Below are 23,378 nucleotides of genomic sequence, written 5' to 3'. Positions count from 1 at the left end.
GTATGAGCTGTCATATTTACATCTCTACTGTGTGGATGTGGGTGCATTTTTTTTTTTTTTTTGGTCTTTATCATACACCCATTTTACGAGCCTGACATGGACATCCCAGAGACCATGCACCATCAATTTACACTAATCACTGCCAGGCTTCTGGTGGTCCACCTCTCCCTGCACAGTGTCCGATCCCCATCCATCCTCCCAAAATGGCAGCTTTATAGCCTCCTTCCAGGACCGTCCTCAGTCAGCCAATGGGATGGGACAAGTCTTCTTCTGAACAGGGTGGACACCAAGGGATACATCTGGTTGATAAATCAAGCTGTTGCCCAAGGGTTGATGTTCATGTTCTTGGTGAGTACATTCGCCAATTAAGTCATTATCCAGCAGTCAATTATGCTGCTCAGGGTCTGTCTCTCCACTTACCCCAGTCAGGATATTGCTTATTATTGTGATAAAATGTTTATGCACTGTATACAGTACACTAATGGTTTGTACTTTTTATCAGAGAACTTGATGTTTGCTTCCATTGTTGCTCGTGTTTTGTACTGATGAAACAGCCTTTAAAATTGTTTCAGATCATCCTCGTGTGATAAGCCATGACCACTCACTATTACCAATCACCATTTACATGAGAAAGATACGCTTGAGAGATGCAGCACAATAATTTAAAACATAAATTATGGCATAATGTTTCTGTTTGCAAACCACATTTGACACGTACAAAAGAATATGGTGCATGAGGGAGCTGAGACTCACATGGACCAGCTGACGGCTAGTTAGCTTAGCACAATAGTAGTAGTGGGTGGGAAGTGTTAGCATACCACCGTCCGATTCTTTAGATAGGCTCAGGGTCTTGGTTTGTCCAGAAGCAATTGTCCTCGTCCTCTTTTACAATCTCACCATTATTAATAACAGTCGCTCTTCTTGTTATCAGCAGAGATTTTATTTTGTTGGCAGAAATTTTGAGGTGCTTAAAATTTCAATATTTTGTATTTGTAAGTTGTTATTTCATAACAATTGGAGAAAGGTGTATTTGATTACTTTTGACCGAGGTGTGCTGTACTCCCCCTCCACTATCATCCATTGTGTTAAGATAACTGCGGTCATTCAGTCTCTGTGTGTCTCAGCTCTTTGATATAGCACCAAGGAAAGAAGTGTATCTATCTTTTTTGCCTGGCGTGTTTTTTGTAAGAGGTCATGGTCATTTTATATATTTTCTGTGAGATGAAGCATTGAAGCGCTACACAACAGGGAGCTTAGTTGCTTATTCTAGCACTGCTGCTTTTGTGTTTTTGTTATTTGGGGAAGTAGAAGTGACATCATCCTCAAAACTAATTTTATATCAAGAATCCTGCATGCATACCTCTTCAATAAGTGGAGAAATGCAGCGTGACATAGTGTCTGGAGGCAGGTTTATGAACATGCGTCACCTGACAGGAGGAGCGGTGGCAGAAGTTTACTCCCTTGATACAGTTAATACGCATCATCATTGTGATGCTAATGGCACATTTGCTGAGCGACAACAAAATCCCCCAATCATCGAAGTTCTTGTTTGTACAACTCATCATCTTGTAGCGGTGGTTTGTTCATTTGTGCTACCGTAAAACAACACGCTTCCCTTTATTCTGTTCCGTCTGTTGGTTGAGCTGCCATGTGCACAGGAAGCTGCCTGGAGGCTGCAGGTGTCGCCTCACTAATCTGTGAGCTGAATGTCAGATTTGCAGTTTGCAGCGCCAGGAGGAGTCAGTGGAGCTCTTTCCAAGTCACAGAGGGAACCACCAGAAACCCGTGTGTGTGCTTGTGTGCGCACATGCGTGCTTGTGTGTGTGTGAGTGACAAAAGATTATAATGAGTGAGAGAAGGAGGTAGAGCATGCTAATGTAATGATAAGATACACTGTACTTTTATTGTTCCTTTGGGGAGTTTTGCTCCATCCTGCGGTTACAGAAGCTAAACATCCCATCACAAATTCAACGGCGCACATGTACACAAATACATCTGCAGAAATGGCCACATATTGCACAACTGTACATGTTGCACAAATGATGAAGAGCATGAGACGACACAAGTACCATTTATTAAGTAAATATTGAGCTGCAGTGAGTGGTTTGTAGTGTAGCACCCATCTAGATGTGTAATTTCACATCATAATAGCTGCAAAACAGTTTCCTCTGTTTCAGCCACTGCTATTTGAAGTAATGCTAACTGATGACCAACTAGGATTTCAGCAACTGCAATGTGACACAGCCACGGCCGCGGTAGCAAGTGGAAATGCTCCTGCGTCAGTGACGGTGGTGGGTCCACGGTGAGCTGATGCACCACTAAAAATCAGCCAAATAACGTCATTCGTTTTTTTTTTGTTCGTTTTGTTCTCTTCATTTTAAAGGGCACTTGTTTTATTCCATCGCTTTGTCATCACTGTAACTCTCCATATTTGCACCTTTTTTGAAGAACACCAAAAATAAAAAAGAGGACTCCAAAGACCCCAGTATAAAATGCCTTTATTTCAATGGCACACTCATGTTGGACCTTAAAAACACTTTTCTGCAAACGCTCAAGTCTTTAAATACCCAAAGACAGGCAGCACTTCTGATTTTGATTTTGACTGTTGGGTTGTTGTTGTTGTTGTTGTTGTTGTTGTTTTTTGGAGGGGGGGGGGGTGTCCAGGGTCTTCTTCTGGTTTATATGCTCCTTTTTGTTGCACACCTTCATGTGGGTGCCTCTACAAACTATTATGCTAATCACATCCAGTTTTTTTTTAATACAATGATGCAAAATGCCCTGTCCGAATTCAAATCTAAATCATTCAAATGCAGCTTGTAGATGAACCTATTTCAGCCCCTACTGTGTCTACAATACAACAATATAACTAATATATGTAACTAATCATGTGACCCATCCGACTGCTGCTCATTTCCCCTCTGTTCTTTTCTCACACATTGATCAATAATACTACTGAAAATTAGAAAGACTAGCAGTGATTATGCAGGTCATGAAAGCAACTGTGTACATAATTTACACATCAGCGCAGCAACACTTAAACTCAGACTTCAGACCTCCTGACGATGTTAACGCAACTTTAACGCGATGGTTGTTTAATTAGCACTCACAAATTGGTCGGTTTTAAATTCAAACAAACAGATTTTTTTTAAAAAAGTGTGTTTCTGGAGGGCAGCACGGTGGTGCAGTAGTTAGCGCTGTCGCATCAAAGCAAGAAGGTTCCAGGTTCGAGCCCTGGCTGGAGCACGGGATCTTTCTGGGTGAGTCTCCATGTTCTCCCTTTGCCTGTGTGGGTTCTCTCTGGTACTCCAGCTTCCTCCCACAGTCCAAAGAGGGGACGAGGTTAATCTAGACTCTAAATTGACCGTAGGCGTAGCTGTGAGAGTGAATGGTTGTCTGTCTCTATGTGTTGGCCCTGTGATGGACTGGTGACCTGTCCAGGGTGAACCCCGCCTCTTGCCTGAAGGCTGCTGGGATAGGCTCCACCCCCAACCCCTTCCAACCCTCAACAGGATAAGAAGTAGAAAATGGATGGAAGTGTTTTTCTGCTTTGTGTAATTACTGACACCTTTAAGCAAAACTGAATTAATTTGCACAACTAAATTTCCACACTGTTAAGAGTTCCATCAACAACTGATGATGCAAAGCTAACTGTTGGGCTACATGCTATAACAGAACTGGAAGTAAAAGTGTAGAAATATTTTATGAATATTAGTTCTAGTCCCAAAATGAAGGACACATCAGTTTTTAATGCATTTTATTGACTTTTATATTGCATATTAATATTCTAATGCAATTTTTTTCATATGCTGCAACTTTTTCCTATTTTATAAAATAGTCCCTTGACTCCCTGATCAAACACGAGAGCGGGATTCACATTGAATGCGCAGAATTCCAGGCATGTTCGGACCTGATTGAATTAACTCCGTTACATTATCTCGGAGTGTTCGTGCAACTTTGAAAAGCGCTGAGCGGCTGTGATGAACTCAATAAGAGATGTGAGTGCTCGTCTGGCGAGAGCTGGAATGTAAGAGGCGTTCATTTATATCTTAAAGTTTCACACAAGCTTTAAATGTCTGTGTGAGCAGACAAACAGTAGCCGAACTCTGAGGGAGATCAAATCTAACAGCAGGTTCATACCGTAAATGTTTCAACTGGAACTCGTAACTGTTGTTTGTCTCCATCTGATGGATCCGCTGTACATAATGTCTTACTGTATTTGTGTTTTATGTTCCACTCACAACTTGTGGCATCACAGAAGGAGCGCAGCACACAGTTACAATGCTGCCGCCATGTATTTCACTGCCGCATTGACTTTTCCTACGACTACAATGACCCTTATTCCATAAACCTCTTTATCATGAGTGAACCTAAACATAGACAATGCATCAGGGACAAAATGCTCTGATCCCAGTTCTATTATCAACTGTTCTGGTGTGTGTGTTTGTGTGTGCACGTGTGTGTGTGTGGTTGTTTGTGTGGAGAGGTTAGTCATAAAATAACTGTAACTGGATGATTCATCATGACCTCACATGTGTTTGAACGTGTGTTGTGTATGTTTGAGTGCGTGTTTGAGCCCGTCACTGCACCAGTTGGGGTTTTCTGAGAGGTGTTGAATGTGTGTGTTCTTGGATTGCGGCTCAATCATCAACTGAAACTAATTAAGATTGCTAGCCGCCAGTGTCAGATGGAATCAAACATCTCTCGTTGCTGCCTTCTCATCTCTTTGCAACAGTACTGTGTGCTGTACTAGCTGCCTCAGCTTGAACTGTACGGCATGAGATGAAGGTAGGGGATACGGCTGTGTATTATAAAGAAAGGGGCACTTTTCTCGAGTCTTTCAATGACGATACTGGAGAGCAGCTACTAATGGAGTTTTGGCTACTGGGAGGGTGGGGAGAGACAAAGGGTGACTGGAGGCAGAAGAAAACCCAAGCAGTTCTTCCACTCTTATATTTTTTACATCTAACGTTACAAATTTTTCTACTTATTATTTTCATTTTTACGATTTGTGTTAATAAGATTCCACGGTTTTATGAGGAGACGGATTAGCGTCAGAGGAAACAAAACAAACAAACAAACAAAAACAATTCAGTCTCTTAAGGTTAATATTGGTAACAAGAAAGTGGAGTGCGCACACCTCCCCCAGCAAGGATACAGAATCTTACACTTTATGATCAAAATATATTCATAACTTTGATAAGAAATAGGTCCTCACAATCATCTTGTCGTGAATGTAGCACAGGATGAGTAGGACTCAAATGCAGGACCCAGATTGGTGGGATCAGACAAGTGGGGTTTATTAACAGGCAGAGGTCGGTACACAGGAGATCAATAAACACAGGCTGAGGTATCCAAAAAGGCTTGAGGCAAAAGACGTGGTCAAAAAACTAGCAAGGGCTATGGCTATGACTATGGCTACAGCTACGGCTACGGCTATGGCTATGGCTATGACTATGGCTACGGCTATGGCTATTGCTACGGCTATGGCTACGGCTATGACTACGGCTATGGCTACGGCCATGGCTATTGCTACGGCTATGCTATGGCTATGACTATGGCTATGGCTACAGCTACGGCTACGGCTATGGCTATAGCTACGGCTATGGCTACAGCCATGGCTATTGCTACGGCTATGGCTACGGCTATGGCAATGACTATGGCTACGGCTATGGCTATGGCTAAGGCTATGGCTATAGCTATGGCTATGGCTACGGCTATGGCTACGGCTATGAGAAAAAGTGCTGGAATGCGAGTAAGATACATCAACGAACTGGCGACGGGACAAGACACAAAGAGGGAATATATGCAGGACTAATGGGGGGGGGGGGGGGGTGAGCCACAGGTGTGGGACACACAATCAGGGATCCGGTGCACAAAGACAGGGCAGACAGGAACCTGAAACAGAGACAGGGGTGGGATCTCAAAATAAAACAGGAAGACATGAAACCTGAGGGGCATGACACATCTCCAGCTCAATACTTTTCTCTGATTGAAACTCATGGCTTCAACTCAAAGTTATGTTCACATTGTTTAGGAATAATGACAATTAAATTGACAATAAATGTTCTGGATTACAGACTCAGTTTTTCCAGCAAGATGATTTCCAGAAGCAGAACCGTTCTTCTTTGAATCGTTCCACGTGGACTTAAGGGAACAATCAAAATTCGTTTCTCACGTGGCCAAAGAAATACAACCAACATATCCTGCCAGAGACTGAGAACAGTCCTCAAGATCCGGGATCCAGGATCTGAGCCAGAGTTTACCACTTGTTCCTGATAATGTCACCTATATTTCTACCTGATTTAATCAAAATCCTCCAATGTTTGAGATATTCTACTAAAATATAGACGTGTCGGTGATATCACAACTGGATGTCCTTGACGGTCATAATGAGTCTGACTCTTTCCTCAGAACAGCACGACTCCAGTAAAGTGTATTTCATTTTATTAGTATTCATTTATACCTCATATTTTATTAAAAAAAGAAGTAATTTGAGTTTATTTTTAACAAGCGATGAAAGATTTTAAAACAGTGATAGAAATTGTGTGTTTTAACCATTTACTGTTTCATCCTCTCACTCCTTACGACAGCCCAGTTGTGTTTTCTCCCCAAGTTTCTCTTCACGTTCTGTAGACGATTTTCATTGGTTTTTTTTGTTGTTGTTGTTTGTTTTTTTTTACTTTGAATAACTTCACAAACCATTTTAGTCAGTTATTGAACAGCAGATAGCAGGGAGCTGGATCTATTGCAGGCAGTTTATCCACAAGATATTGGAGAATGTCTCAAGGTTTTTAATTCACAGAACACGTGGCTTGTGCTCATTCTGTCCCTTTTCTCTCCATCTCTTTAGCTGATGTCACTGCTTTTATTGCTCGCCAGCTCTCCTCCTCTTTGTGGGTTCCTGTTGTGGGCAGGAAGCACACCTGTGGCTGAGCGACTGCAGCGAACCTGCATTGTACAGATGGAAACAGAGGGAGGAACGCCGACTGCTGCCGAGGATCCCAGGACCCAGACAGGATGTCAGTCTATTTTTTTTTCTTCAGTCTTTCTATAAAGTTTTAACGTGTGTTGTTACTCAACCTTGGCACCCACCGAACGCTGAATATGTGTGGTGATGCTGAGGGAGGCACGGAGACAGAAAACAAGGCAGAATAAAGGCACATTCAGACTGTGTGTATCTCTGTATCTGAGCTTGCTAGACATTTCTGGTGCTGGTCAGTCATTTCAGCCCAGTTTTTGTTCAAATGCAGTAATTACAGATGATGAAATAGTCAGGTCTTCATCCGGAGCAACGGCTCTGTGTTTCGGTTTATTTAAACTGCTTTTGATAGGTGAAATTTTAAGATCAGCAGTTTGGATTTGCACTGAGTTTGGTGTGATAATTCAACCAGCGTAACAGCAACCAACTCAACTTCACACAGAGTCGTTTGTTGTCTGCAATTCATCAATCTAAAAATCAGTAGCATTGAGTTGAGGAAGGAGCATTTGTAGTGGAGGAAGACTCCATGCAAAAGAGGGTCCACTGTAACAGAGACATGGAGGATGAGAGGAGGAAGGAGTTAGCTCCTGAGCTAACAGCCACTGTCCCACCCCTGAGCTGCCACCACAGCTCCTCGGGTTTCCGCTCATCTGCATTGAGGCCTCTGGTGTCCAAACCCAGCTAATGAGGGAAGAGACTGGCCGATCCAGTTACACACACACACACACACACACACACATACAACTTCTCTAACTTACTCCAGGTCATTGATCCTGGGTTTGCTCCTGTGATTGGCTCAAAGCTTGTGCACAGGCACACACATTTACTTTTGTGGTATTTATATAGAGATGTAGCTGAACTCACCCAGTGACAACCTCCCCATAGGCTTAACCCCTGAGCCAGAGGTCAGTGTTTTACCAATCAGGGATACAACATTTGTCCCTAAAAGTGGCTTAAGTCTCTCTCTCTCTCTCTCTCTCTCTCACACACACACACACACACACACACACACACACTGATCTTGATGTTGATCCAATGCATGAATTGAGACTTGATGAAGAATTTGAGACGGCTACACCCGACACTGTTGTTTGGTGGCGTATCGATCGGGGAGGGGAGGATTTTGTCTGACGAGTGGTTGCATGGGGGCTGCGATGTTCAGATCTGCAGATAAAGACATTGTAGTATGAGTCCCCCCCCCCCTGCGCGTGCACACACACACACACACACACACACACACACACACACACACACACACACACACACACAGCAGTATCTTGTTCCATCAAATTGTACTGAACTTAGTGCAGTTGTACAATGTGGCATAAACAGGCAACATTCATTTTTTATTATATTTGTAATATAAATATGTACTTTAAATTATGGGTTTTTTTGTGTGAGGCAAAAACACGCTTTAAATATGTAGGATCCCTTGTTTTTTTTGTTTTTTTTTTCATAATGTGATCATGCAGCACAGGAGCACTTTCACATCCGCGCTGGGTGCTACTAACTTCCTACACTACATCATATGTGTAATCTACTGTTTTTTTCATTGTTTCAGAAAGTTACCTGCACTTAAAGAACCTGTCCTCCAAAAGCTTTGATAATATTTGCTCATGTAAATTTGATATAATTGATTTTTTTTTTTTTTTCCTTTGAAGGAGAGATTTTTTTCATTGTGTGTTTGCTTTTGGCTCACCATTATGTCAAGATGTGGACCTCGAAGGGAAAACCTTCGGTCGTCCTTAATTTAGCTGATCTCAATAGCATTACTTCACAATGATGGTAACAGGAACTGTTCCCTTTTGCTCAAGTTTAAATAACAACGACGTAGGATTTTTCCTTTTTCATGTTCCCCTGAAATAATTTGGAGGGCACCCTGTAAGTGAAATTGTTCAGTCCAGGCCAAATGATGAATGTTCTTGTCGCCTCATGTACCGCCTCGTAGCCCTCCTACATTTAAAAACAACAACAGCTTGGAACCCAACTCGTGACAGGGTCGGCGCTTTGGAGACAAATTACTTAGAAACTGTAAACTCGTGAGGCTCCTGTTGATTCAAGCAAGGCACCCTTCTAGACGCTCTTAAACAAGCTAAGTGGGAAGGACGGTTACGTCAAAGAGCTTCTCAAGTTATTTGATATTGCGCTGAAGAGACTGAGAACTCGGGCAAAATTTAAAAATATACATCAGCAACTTTTCTTTTTTCTTTTTTTTTCTGTTAGTGAATGTTCTGGGTTTAGCAGTCGGAACCGTCAGGCTCGAGTCTGGGAAGGGAACTCTTTCAGACTTTCAGAAATGCACCGATGAGACTTTTGACATTAGAAAAATATTTACAGCTTTGTTAAACATTAAAAATATAGCTAAAATTTTTTTTTTTTAAGTCATGTAAGAAAAATTTTAAAAAGCTTATACGTGTCTCTCTTCTCTCTTTCTGTTCTTTTCCATACAAGGGTGCCTTGGATCCAGTCCAGTACCACTCCACTCCCTCCGGTAAGCTGGACACAAACACTCCACTTACACTGAGCAAGCCAGTTTCTTTTTGTCTTCTTCATTCTTTTTAAACTATTCTTAATGAGAAAATAATTTGCTGGCATGGAAAAACAATTTTAAGGATTTGTCCTACTTCAATTTATATTTACATATTTTTAATGAATGACTTGTATTTCACTATTGAAAGCGCTGCAATTGTTTTGTCGCTCTTCAGCTTCCGTACATTCATTCTACCAAGGAGGGGATTTGACAACTGGCACCGGTTTGTTTGTCTATTAGCAAGACAACTCAAGAGGTTGACGATGGGAGTTTGACAGATTTTGGGATGAGGACGACTCTGAAACCGATCTGGGAGCAGATCTGACGATCTCATATCGTCACGTCTCTCAAAGGTCTCGCCAGTAAAGTCTGATCATGTCAGAAGATGGTTTAAAATTCAATTTGTCTTTGAACATCGGCAGAGAAAATATCTCACAAAAGCCTCGTCTTCCTATTCTGGGGTTTCGACATCACATGACCTTCGTCATCATCAGATGAAAGTGGCACAAAAGTGCCAAAGAACAGAAGGTTTTCTCCAGTTTTCTTTTTTCCCCGAGAACTTTATTTACATTTCTGCATGAAATCCTTCAAAGTGACAAGAGAGAAAAAAATGGGACCTGAAAAGATTTCCATGACAACGAGATAAATTCCATCCTCTAATGATTGATTCCCCCCCCCCCCCCCCAAACCGATAAGTGGATCTTCGTGTTGCTTTTGCTTTGTATGTCAACCTGTCAATCATACAATGTTAACAAAACCTTCCCTCATCCTCTCGGAGGATTCTTTAAATATAAATTCTAATTTAAAACGGTGACATCGTCTTAAAAGGATGTGCAACATAATCCATCATATCAGTGTTCGGTCCACATGATCCAACCTGCAGCAGATACAACAGCAGCCAGAGGCAAACCAGGCTACATACCAACATGGCAGCGACGTGCATTTACCACTTAAAGTGTAAAAGCTTTTCCTTGTACTTGGTCCAAAAGAGCTTTTACTCAGCTGTTCAATCTTGAGTCTCTCTCTCTCTCTCTCTCTCTCTCTCTCTCTCTCTCTCTCTCTCTCTCTCTCCTCTATTTTGCTGGGCATGAATATGAAATCCATTGATTATTTTTTGAGGGTCTGAGATGAGTGCTCTCTCTCTCTCTCTCTCTCTCTCTCTCTCTCTCTCTCTCTCTCTCTCTCTCTCTCTCTCTCTCTCTCCTTGTGTGTTTAACTGCCATGTTTGTATGTTGGCTGTGCTGCTGCCGCCATTTACCTGTCAGTCATGGCAGCCAGCAGGACGGAGGAGTCCCGATCCTTGATTCTCGACCCCCAGTGAGCTGGTTGACCCGTTTCACTGGCTGCCTGCACCATCCACGTGTGCATGAGTGGATGAGAAAGCACTGTAAAACCCTGCAGTGCTAATTAGGAAGCAACAAACAGTTGTTCATATACATGCACATACATTAGAAACATCAAAATACAGCTAGTATTTGCAGTAGTCTGTCAGACAATGTCTGATGCAAAGAATGCAAAGTGTTCAGGTTTTCTCTTTCTGCCCGCGACTAAAAACAACAACACTATTTATAACCTCAATCAGGGACAATTTTACGACAAAGCCGGAAACAAAATGTATATTTCAGGTACTCCGCCATCCGAGCTAGGAGCAGAAACATGTCATAGAATTGCAGGAACTAGTTAAAATATAATCCATCTCTGTTAAATAACGTATTGTGACATTATCGTATGTAAATGTGAAACTCAGTGAACTTTTGCAATAAAGTAAATGACGTATTTCAGATGTTAAAATGTGATCGATGTTTCAGCGCAGCAGTCGGACTTAAAAACTAACGCTGGCATCTCTCCATGTTCCTGTTGTCAACAAATCATCGGAAGAACAACTGCATTAGTCAGTCACTTAAAACTTTCTACCGTCTTCACCTTGTGTGTGCCAGTGTGTGTAAATCCTCAGTGATTTACTTCAACAACTTTTAAAAAGTTTACGCAAACACAAGCTAAATAAACATTTGGTACTTTTAACCAGAGCTGAAAAAGTAGATATTTTCTTCATTTCATCAGAACTGTGGATACCTGCGTTTAAAAAACAAAAAAAACAAAACCACTGACAGAAGTACAGATTCAACCTCTTGAAGTTTAAGTGAAAAAGTACAGACTCTTAAATGTCCTCGGATGATAAAAGAAAAGTAGACATGTAAATGGTATTTTTTTAAAGGACGATAAGGTCACAATTTAGCATAATATAACACAATATAATTCAAAATAGTATAATATAATATACTTTAAAACCATTGAGCGTTGTAACCTCAAATTAAAGAGCATATCCTCACTCCAATGCGCAAATTATTTTTTCAATGTCAGCAACGAAACTTGAAATAATGCGTTCAACACAGGAATGCTTCAGGTGTAATTTCACCTTTAGCAGGAGGGTTTAGATAAAGACGAGTCTGTAACATCCACCCTTTTTTTTGTTTTTGCTGGAATTTGCCCTCACGTTGTGAATTCTAGATTGATTACTTAAAAAAAAAAAAAAATCCAATGCGCTACAGTATCGAGTCTATTTTGAAAAGTTTAAGAAGAAAGAGGTACACATATTTGTTTCGAAATGAAAGTGAAATTTTGTCTTAAAAGTAAATTCTTGAAGGAAGTACAGAAACCTTTAAGTTGGAACATAAAAAAAAAACCTGATCACGTTAATGGCAATGAACTACATTCCAGTACAGTACAGCTGCCTGATAAATATGTCCTCCGTATTTTTTGAATTCAGAATCTCTGTGCATGTTTGCGTCGGGGGTCCAGTGACAGAGACAACAACATGGTCAAGTTTAAAGGACGAGATCGGACAGTGACAGCGTCGGTGGAGTCCATCTGTGACGTGACAGGTGATTGATTCTGAAGCCGAGTGTTGTAATTAACCCCTTCTATGACCATCAATCAGCTTATTGCATAAATAACACTAATCTAATTAAACATGCAGAGACAAATGAGGCTGTCATTATCTGTCAAAAGCCCACTATTTACGAATGATGAGAGGCTGAAAATTGGCGCTTGGCTCGTGGGAAATTAGACGTCTGTAAATTAATCGTGCGAAAGAAGAAAGACCCAAAAATGAGCCCTGATTTGGTGGCACTCGTATTTAAATAGGCTGCATCCCAACAAAAGACAGGAAGCTTCATTAACAACACACAATAGTGTGGGTTGTTTTTGTTTTTTTCCCCCAATATGTTGTAAAACTAAAACATAAAACCGTTGGGTAAAATGCCAGCCCATAGTATGAAAAGTGTTACCGCGTGTTATTTGCAATTCTTTACAAAAGAATAGTTTTCAGCCCGTGGACTCGGCGGTACACGTCTCATATTCATCTCTTGTTCAGAAGAGGTATATTTCCCAAAGTTTTATTCTTCTTGTCAACTTTATACTTCTAACGAGGCTTCTGGAGGAAGCTGATGTGTGTTAAATGTAAATTACTTGATTGATGATTGTTTAATCAAGGCTTATTGTATCACAGCTAAGTGGGCAGTTATGGATCCTCCTTAAAGCCGCATCTTGCAGCATTTTTTATTTTTCACTTAAACCAGCAGTTTAAACCTTACTTTGATAGCACATTGTCTAAGGAAATTGGTGCACCTTCCATTCCTCCTCCGAGCTTCTAGCATCTGATCCTTGAACTGAACGGGCATGAAAGTCCTGCTTGTAGTCTTGCTTTCAGGTACCACGTTGCTAGCTCAGGACTCTCACCACAGAACAGCTCAGTGGGATTATGGAGAAGCTAAGAGTCATTCAAAGTTCATCACTGTAGTCGTATTTTGCTGATGATGTGCGTCATAAAGGATTTTCTTATCTTTACACAGCTGCTGAGGTCCAGATCAACCAGTATCAACCAGGCTGCCGCGTTCTTTCTGTGTCCATTGGGGTCCGTATTGATCAGTGTGATGTCATCCCTCCAGGTCCACGGGGGTCTTTGGACCTTGTTCACGCACCACCCATAATTTGTGACCGCACGGACCACACACCGCTGTGCATGTTCCGGTAGGCTACATAGTGACGCCGCGGTGGTGTGGGATGATGCTAGTCACGCTCGTCATGTTCGTGGCATATGCAGCTCCAGGTAACTTGCAGAGAAGAGGACGATTGTGGATCTTATCTCTTGCAGCGGTGAACTGTATTTCATCATTTTTTTTCTTTTTCTCTCCTTCTTTTCTACTCAGAAAAAAACCCCAACATGCTCTATACAGGAGCTGCGAGCTTGTAGATAAAACCAGAACAAGTCTCCAGCTGCCAGCAGACACACAACACAGTTAGTGCGAAGCCCCCAGAAGTATGAAGGGTGTCACGGCAGAACGAGAGCATTGCCCCCGTTTGAAAACACGCTACGCTCAAGAGAAACTGGTTTATAGTATGTCCAGTTTGTGTGTACCAGGAAATGCTCCTCACGTGGTGTTTCATCTTTTAACTGCTCTTCCTGAGCTCTCAAACACTTTTCCTGTGAATAAGCCCCCTTGTCCCTCTCCACTATTTGCTGAGCTAAGACCAAGAGAAAAGAGGCGTAAGAGGGAGAGTAATTAAGCCACCAGATAATCCTGATGACAGCAGCAAAAATGGCTGTTCAGCTTATGGCCAGTAATTGTGGTCAGGACACTATGACCTTACTCATGTGCAAAATGACTGAGAGAAATGGGGGTGGAGCACAGTATTTATCCCACGGGGGAAAAAACTGGCTCCGCTCGTGTCATGAACATATGAGTTATGACAGACTAGGTCTCTGCAGCGGGACTGCGCTGGTGGAGTCAGAAAGACGACATCCAGTAGTCCGACTTCTATCCACATCTTTTGATGCACTTTTTTTTGTTGTTGTTGGGAAAGGTTGATGGAAACTATCCAGTTTGCACACAAAAGGCACTTGCTTGATGTGTTTTTTTTCCACAAAGAGTTAAAGAAAAAAGAGTGAATGCACAAAGTTGGAGATCGAAACCCATTTTCTTTAACTCGCGTGACGGACCAGCTGCTGACTTCTTGCTGGATATTCCCAAACTTCCCAAACAATGTTCCAAATTTCCCAACTGAAGGGAATTCCTCCAGATCTCTCATTTTGTCACTAGATGGTTCTTCTTCTTCAACTCTTGTCTGTTGCTGCTGATATCGCCATCTTCTGACAGCATTGTGTATCCAATTTTATTTGTTTTATTAATTTATTTCGCAGTTTCTGTCTTTGTGTTTTTTTCGGTGCAACTTCTCCACATTTGACTTGATCACTGGATATTTAAATGGAAACTCATGCAAACCTGCAAACGTGGCTTGACTGCATCTACAAGCTTGACTTTGCACTGAAACCGGATCAAACTGGAGCACTTGGACCTCCGCCAAAGTGACCTCAGCCAAATCCAATACGGGTTTTAAAAAGAAAAACAACAAACTTTTTTTCTTTTTTTCGCTCAAAATGTTCTGAGGTCCTCCCTGGCCTGTACCGTTCCTCTTTATAAAGTCTGGTGGAATTCAGCTTCATAGTTTTGGTGAAATCCTGCTGACAGTCGGGCAGACAGACGGACAAATGCCACCAAATTCATCACCTCCTTGTCCTGTAATCTGATCTCGTAACCATCATCGATCAAACTGAAGTAATAAACATTCAGTGTTATCCGTTGTTTAGTTTTTTTTAATCTATGGCCAGTTTAGTAATGTTTCATGTCAGCATCTGACATTCAGACACAGCAGAAACCCTGCTCTTTGTTTGTTTTATTACTTTTGTGTGGACTTTGGACTGGCCTTATCTTTATCATGAGCGTTTCACAGCGTGTAGCTGATGACAGCTGACAGGAATCGAGAGGAAATGGTCGGATTCGGCGGAGACAGTTGATATTGAATATTCACAGGAGAATACGACACGGTGAGAGGAGAGGAGTGATATCTATTCATCACCAAAAAAAACTGTAGGAGAGAGCGTTTATGTGCTGACCATCTTCATACAAAGAAAGAGGGGGAAACTAAATTGTTTCGATGTATGTTGTCCAATTAACATGAGCTTGCTTTGCTGTGGACAAACAAAGCAAAAATGGTAAAACTACTAAATTCCGATTGAACTCGCCTGACCCAATTTCTGGTGCGCACATTTTTTGGTTCCAGCTGAAAATTTATATGAATTCCACCATAATCTGGTACGGTTTGTTTGAATAGATATCTCCAGGGTGGGAAAGAGTGACTTATTTGTGAATATGGCGTCAGCTAAATAAATGATTAATAACTTCTAATGCGTTGCACAGCTCCGATATCAGTTTCGGTTCAGATCATGCAGATCGCAATGGTGGTTTTGTACTGGCAGAAAATAATTTAATAAATATTCATAAAAATAATAGGGTGGAGTAGGAATAAGTTCTAAAACCTGGAGGAGGGAAGGGATTAGTGAACAGGTTTTATGGGAAGCGGTGAACAGAAGCGTGGTATATTTCAACATTTTGATGGAATGGAATTAAATGTCAGTGAATTCTGCACTTTCAGATTTTGAATTTTGTGCTTGTGTCTCAAAAATGGCGTCAGCTAACTCGCAGCATGAATCGACAAACATCCCGCCAAGCGCAGGAGAAGCGCGGCAGTGACACTGAGGAACATTCGCCATTCGTACTTCTGATGATTGAATTCACGCCTCACAAATCTTCAAGGAGTTTTGATTGATTATCTTGCTGCCCGAAACTTTTTAAGCTCATAAACTTTTATTTGGTACAGTTTATTTTCCTCAACGGTAAAAATCCATTATAAAAATACCATTGATTTTTGGTCCAAGGAGCCCATGATGGTGTCAAAAGAATTTCAACATCCCTCTTGCTGTAACAGCCCTGTCAAATATTCCAAGGTCCTGTAACTTCTGACAATAGATTTAGTTGATCCATTCGTTGTTTTGTTAGCCTCAGAGTAGTTAGCTTTGCTTGGGACCCACCGTCCTTCCCCCTCATATTCTCTTATTAAATCTCAGTGGGAGCTCACGCTGTTGAAAACATTTCAGATGACCTACCCTTACACACATAAGCACAACCATTAGATTAATCACTGTCCTCCTCCCTCCCAGCAATCAAAAAAAAAAAACCTCTCCAACAATCAATTCTCCCAGGATCAGAAAGATCCCTGCAGCCACACGGGAGTGTGTTGCTACAGAGTGCAAGCGTTACAGCGGCGCCGCGCGCATCCAGCAACCCTAGAGTCCTGACTTCTTGGCTCTGCTTGCACCTCGAGCTGCTGGAGAAACAGCAGACCTCTCAAACCACTCGGGGGGGGGGGGGGGGCAGATGAGATCTCCATCACTATATCCCATCTCCTCCTCCTCCTCCTCCTCACCATCATCAACACACACCCTTGACCCCAGTCCCTCCCGCTTCCCCCTCTCACTTTCTTAGGTGTCTGGTGACTCCAGCCAACGTTATCTTGCCCCTCCCTTCTTCGGTAAAGAGAGGGAGAAAGAGAGAGGCTGCAGCCCACCACCACCATGTCCCCAGAGGCCCCTTGCCTGCTTGCCTGCCCCTCCTGCTGCTCAGTACAGCTGTGTCTCAGTACCAGACCATGACCAGCTGGGATCTCACCCTGCTAGAAAGCCAAGAAAAAGCCAGTGAGTGTGAAAGCTCCTCACCTCTCTTTGCTTACTCTTCACTAGGTGAACCTCTGAGACTCTAGCTCTAACTGCTGCTGTCAGACCCCTCCGCTGGTGCTGAGAAGATCCTTGTTTGAGCATGGCTGTGGCAGAGGGCACAGCTTCGTTGGCCCTGACACTTCCCCTGCTCCCGACGCTCACCCTGCTAATCCTGGCACCGTCGCCCACTCTTGGAGGATGCCCGTCAGCTTGTCGATGCTCTTTTGCCATGCTGCAGTGCCTGGAGCGCGATGGTATCAGCAGCATCCCTGCTCTGGTACCCCAAGAGAGCGAGAATGTGACGGAGATGTGAGTATGAGCATCTGCTCTGCATGTGCCTCTAGATGAGCACGAGTTCACCGACATGTGTTCTCGTTAAGAGATTTCCAAGCTTGGTTTTTGTGTGTTCAGCTCATCAAATATGAGGGAATTACGATTTGCAATCATTTTTTACATCTGATTTGTAGTTTAGGAAAAATATTAGCTTACAATCCAGGCTTGTGGTACAGTTTGAAGGAGCCTATGTTTATTTAGTGCTTTTGTTTAAGCGCAACAATCTCAGAAATAACTTTCATGGTCTCCACTGGACAAAGACGAAACAGTTTCATCACCCGTCTTGCCTGAAGTTTAGTTACCACAAAGTTGTTTTCCATGGCTAAGAACAAGTGCTTCTCTGCATGCCTTTGCTTTCCAGAGTGAAGCTGACATGACTATTGCCTCGTTATTATTTAATAGAGTGAGATTCAGGTTATAATGAACCCTGGGATCTTTCATTCCTCTTCCTCCTCTTTTAAGCCTTATAATTATTGAGTTAAAGCCCAGATTGCAAGATCTGACACTTCTTTTATTAAAATAAATTCACAGCCATTCAAAAGTACTCGTTTAACATTACTGGGTTCCATTGAATTATGTTCCGTGACCGGAGATACAATGTTTTTAATCAAGGGACACTCGATTAAAGTCGGTGATTTAAAGCTCCCCCACTGATGGCTAAGATGAGGTGTTCTCGAGTGTTCAGCTGTTGTGATCCTGTAAGACTTTGCATGTGTGAGACCTGTACTACAGGCACTATGACAGAAGTGGCAAAAGTACACATTCAACCTACTTACTCAAGTAAACATAAAGCAGTACAGGCTCTTAACTGTACTCAAAAGTATAAAGTACCAAGTGCCGAGTCTTTTCTTCTGCTCATTTTAGGCGGTTCACTTTCATTGTCCCTCATTTTGATGCTTCTTCTCCTCCTGACGTGACATCACACTCTCCGGGACACTAGATTTTGATTCTCTGTGGTCGTTTCTGTTCTGCGTTTTTATGACTGAACATGGATGAAATCTTCCTCTTCCTTGACACGCTTTAGCAAGCTGCCACCAATATTTTAGGTGCAGTGACCCCACCAGGGGGCGGAGGGCCGGGTTTCTCGTCCGATGTTGTTATTATGTCTTTTACGCTGTTTTTCTCTGTCGCACATCTACAGGGAGTCAAAGTAAAAGACGCCTGAAAAATCTGCTATCGTACAGTAATGAAGTATTTGTACTTTGTTTCTTCCCATCTCTGCAAAATGACACTCGTGCACTGTGCGTATCTAGTTTAATTTAACTCTGAGTAATATTCAGTAGTACTGTACAGTACAACACACCTGGTTTGACAAAGTATTTTCAAATGTGAATTTCTGATGATGAAGTCTCACTAAGACGGTGCTGACCTCCTTTGTGTTCTTTCAACTGATGCTCAAAAAATGAAAAGCAAAAGATGGTTGTTGCAGTGGTTTGGACGTTAGCTTAGTTTGATATTGGTAGTTTCTTTTATTCTTGTTTTTTTTTTTTTCTTTTCAAAGTTTTCCAACTTGTGTATCTATAGATAAACAGAGACTCAAGAGGAAGAACGTGTTTGAATAAGTGTCTTTAAGTTATGGCTCTGAAGACTTTCAGTTCTTACTTGTAAATTAAGGAGAGCTGCTGTATTATTATGCAACCCTCCATCAACTCCAACATGGGAAACTAAATGTCACTCTCTGCACCGCCACGCTGTTCTCTCTTTGTTCCTGTCCATGAATCTGAGCAATTAAGGCTTGTTAAGAAGGAGCTGCTTTTGTGAAACGCTATTTTGGTCAAGCAAGTCAATTTACTGGCGCTCTCTGTCTCAACTCACTATGCCCCCCAACTCCGCCTTTATCTTTTTTTTTTCCTCTAATCCATCTCTCTTACCTCATAGGTATTTCCTTGTACCTGCAGCAAAACATGTTTGGGAGAGCTTAGGGTGAGGTTTGACATTCTCTTTGAACCGTTCAATCAATAAATGAGTGGGACTTTCTCGGCTTCTGTTTACCACTGTGCTCTACATGCCAGAAAACAACACTTCGCTGTATTGGCAGTGCAAGGGAATACAGCCGATACGCCGAACAAACAAGGGGCCATTAACCGTGGAACAGGGCCCGAGATTCATCATATGCTGAGTTATAAATTCAATTTTGTGAATTGCCAGTCAATGCCCCTACCCCGGGAACAATAGATGATATACAACCCAATTGGCTCAATTCAATAAGTACGGGGCGATGGGTGATCCTGAGCCCACCTGCCCTGTAATCACATTATTGCTGTGTGGCTCAATCAGACATGAATAAAAAGAGAGAGCTGGAAGCTTGAAACGATGCCTGTCATCACTTACTGCATCCATCTGTCCATCCATCCATCTATCCATCCATCTGTCTATCTAGGAAGCTAGCTGTCTATTGTCTGTCTATCTTTACAGCAACATATCACATGTACTTTATCAATATTCCAGCCACTTCTTTTGCAGTATATCCTGATGAAATCGCACCGTGATGCGTGTTTGTTAACTCCATTCTAAGTGTGTTACTGTCCAGTGAATCTCACAAAAGCTTTGCTGAACTTTACAGCACTTTACTGCACAGCAGGTATTATTTTTTTAGATCTGTTCGGGCATTTTCAGTCATATGTGGAGTATCACAATGCGTTCTGCATCATGGTGTCCTTGCTGAGGTCCAGATCTGTCCGCCTCTCTCTCCCTGTCAGTGTCTGTAGGTCACAAAGCCTGTCAGGATTGAGTTTGGTTGCTTTGGTTTTTGGGGGAGAGAAAATGTTTCTCAAGGATATCATGATGGATCCAAGAAAAACATTCAAATAGTGTGCTTCATCTGTGCTTATGCAAGTGGTTCCCAGCCCCTGATTGGATGCCAACGACAGAGGTGTGGTTCCTGCTGCTGCCGCCGCTGCCGTGGTGCGGCATCGACCAACTCCACCAGTCACCATCCGCCTAGTCTTTTGAAGCCTGGCAGGGCCATTCAACAGGTCGGCTGACCTGCAGCATGCTGGGGCAGAACTGTGTGTGGTTGCTGAGGCCCAGCAATCCCTGTGTTTAATAGGATTTGGGCTAGGAACGGTTTCAATCACTGACAACCGCTAGCATTCCACGTAGGGTCGGGGTTTGTGTCTGGACACACCAGGCCAGAGGGGTGCTGACTCTAACGGGTTTCTGTTTTCCCACCAGTGTTTCAGTCAGTGAGGATTTCGTTTTCTTTTTAGTTCAACCTTCAGTAGTTAAGTAGTGGTAAGTTCTCATTATGAGGACTCTCGATGTGTTTTATTGCTTTCTTTGATTTGAGCAGCACCCACCTCCCCAAATCCATCAAGTTTTCAGACTAGTTGTCTCTGCAGGCTAAAGCTCATCAACGAAGCGTCCTCCTGAGCTAAATGGGCAACACTCATACATGGTTGTAGAGGGAGTGGAGGTTGTGGTGGACAGAGACTTGGGTTTTCTCCAGTGATATCCTTGGTTGGCCCAATCAAACCACCTATTCCAACTTCTGGTGAGCGAGGCCCAGTCGTCCTTGTGCTGAGTGCTGAATTGATCTACTCCTCGGTAGTTATTCGGAGGTAGCTTATGTCTGGAAAATGACTCATTGAGAAGAATTTCCCAACAGCCTTGTCTGTCTGCATTATTTTTTTTCCACTGGAACTGGAAATTAAGTTTTTATACTGTATCAATTCTGTGATTTGTTGGTCCCTGAACATCTCAGCTGGTTTTGTTATCAGTTTGTTGAGTGGACCTCAGTGAGGTCAGACGCACGGGCTTCAGCGAGACCCTCCTATCTGATTATTATCTACACAAAACCTTCTTTGTTGCTTGTGTGTGTTGAATGTCATTGTCAATAAACAATAGCTTTGTCGTGCTGTATTCGAGGCATTTTTTTTTTCTTGTGTGTTACCTTTAATTAATACCTGGAGAACACAAAAAACTTGAATACCCTTAATGGTTAACACGTAACACCTCTTGTTATGTTTGTCTTTTAATCTGCGTTCTATTATTTTCATTAAAAATGCACGACTAAACCAGGGCGAAGCAAAAGCCGACTGCCACAACAAACCATACGTATGCAGCTCAAATCTCTCTCCTTTGTGTTTTTTGCCAGTTACATAGAAAACCAAGCAGACCTGGAAAATATAACAGAAGTGGACCTGTTTAACTACAAAGAACTAAAGAACCTGTAAGTACAGCAATGTTTATGTTTAAAAAAAGGTTTTGTTCATGCACACACACACACACACACATACACACATATATATATATATATATATATATATATATACTCATCACTTTGTCCTATTGTTGTACTGTGCTGCAGAGTCCCATCACATCAGTTTAAACCACACGGCAGCCATCACCTTCTCCTGGACTGTTGTTGTTTGCAGCTCTTTTAGTATAATTTGCATTGAGAAACCGATTTTTAAAAATAAGTATAACAGAATCTGTTGATTCCAAAATGACCCGATTTTTAAATCGGGTCAAGAGTTAAAAAAAAAAAAAAAAAAGACAATAACCATCATCTGTCCTCGCTTCACCTCTGGGTTTTTATTGTAAACCGTGATGACAAAAGTTGTTTAAAAAAAAAATTCTTAGTTCAAGTGGTGTGATTTGTGGTTGTTAAACCTATCAGACCTTCATTACACTCATCAAAGGTCTCCAGCAGTTTGCGGCTAACGCTGACACATTTTATTGAGGTTCATATAAATGTTCCGTTGAGTTTAAAGTTATTAATTAACAAGGATTTGGAAATTACTTTGTAAGGTGCAGATGATCGGAAAACTTAAACTTGATGCCTCGCCCAGCTTCCTGAGACTTTGAGAGTGAATTGACTGTCTAAAATGTTCATAGATGGCCAAATCTGTCCGGACATCATCTTTGCCAACATTAATGTGTTCCTCCTACTACATGTTCCTCCTACTACATGTTCCTCCTACTACATGTTCCTCCTACTACATGTTCCTCCTTCCACATGTTCCTCCTACTACATGTTCCTCCTACCACATGTTCCTCCTACTACATGTTCCTCCTTCCACATGTTCCTCCTACTACATGTTCCTCCTACCACATGTTCCTCCTACTACGTGTTCCTCCTTCCACATGTTCCTCCTACTACATGTTCCTCCTACCACATGTTCCTCCTACTACATGTTCCTCCTTCCACATGTTCCTCCTACTACGTGTTCCTCCTACTACATGTTCCTCCTACTACATGTTCCTCCTACCACATGTTCCTCCTACTACATGTTCCTCCTACCACATGTTCCTCCTACTACATGTTCCTCCTACTACATGTTCCTCCTACTACATGTTCCTCCTACTACATGTTCCTCCTACTATATGTTCCTCCTACTACATGTTCCTCCTACTATATGTTCCTCCTACTATATGTTCCTCCTACTATATGTTCCTCCTACTACATGTTCCTCCTACCACATGTTCCTCCTACTATATGTTCCTCCTACTATATGTTCCTCCTACTATATGTTCCTCCTACTACATGTTCCTCCTACTACATGTTCCTCCTACCACATGTTCTTCCTACTACATGTTCCTCCTACTACATGTTCCTCCTACTATATGTTCCTCCTACTACATGTTCCTCCTACTACATGTTCCTCCTACTACATGTTCCTCCTACTACATGTTCCTCCTACTATATGTTCCTCCTACTACATGTTCCTCCTACTATATGTTCCTCCTACTATATGTTCCTCCTACTACATGTTCCTCCTACTATATGTTCCTCCTACTACATGTTCCTCCTACTATATGTTCCTCCTACCACATGTTCTTCCTACTACATGTTCCTCCTACTACATGTTCCTCCTACCACATGTTCCTCCTACTACATGTTCCTCCTACTATATGTTCCTCCTACTACATGTTCCTCCTACCACATGTTCCTCCTACTACATGTTCTTCCTACTACATGT

At 42.1% G+C, this 23,378-nt stretch overlaps 1 protein-coding gene across 2 annotated transcripts in view; it reads left to right on the top strand.

The window, feature by feature from the left end:
• The window catches only part of ntrk1 (neurotrophic tyrosine kinase, receptor, type 1), a 69,508-nt gene that overhangs the window by 18,509 nt on the left and 27,621 nt on the right, over window positions 1-23,378 (top strand). The window contains exons 4-10 of one of the 2 annotated variants that reach the window (XM_086217837.1): window positions 6,851-7,019; window positions 9,431-9,470; window positions 12,277-12,391; window positions 13,361-13,617; window positions 16,892-17,100; window positions 17,185-17,430; window positions 21,551-21,625. In XM_086217837.1, the coding sequence (XP_086073963.1) occupies window positions 17,222-17,430; window positions 21,551-21,625 (284 nt within the window). In that variant the 5' untranslated portion in view covers window positions 6,851-7,019; window positions 9,431-9,470; window positions 12,277-12,391; ... (1 more) ...; window positions 16,892-17,100; window positions 17,185-17,221. Of the gene's footprint in view, window positions 1-6,850; window positions 7,020-9,430; window positions 9,471-12,276; window positions 12,392-13,360; window positions 13,618-15,304; window positions 15,394-16,891; window positions 17,101-17,145; window positions 17,431-21,550; window positions 21,626-23,378 lie in introns of those variants that run through there. The other variant, XM_086217838.1, reaches the window with a different exon arrangement.

Source organism: Aulostomus chinensis, chromosome 11, assembly GCF_037954235.1.
Source record: "Aulostomus chinensis isolate RoL2024-O1b breed Wild chromosome 11, RoL_Achi_v1.0, whole genome shotgun sequence".
NCBI classification, from domain to species: domain Eukaryota; kingdom Metazoa; phylum Chordata; class Actinopteri; order Syngnathiformes; family Aulostomidae; genus Aulostomus; species Aulostomus chinensis.
This window is presented reverse-complemented; position numbering and strand designations above follow the sequence as displayed.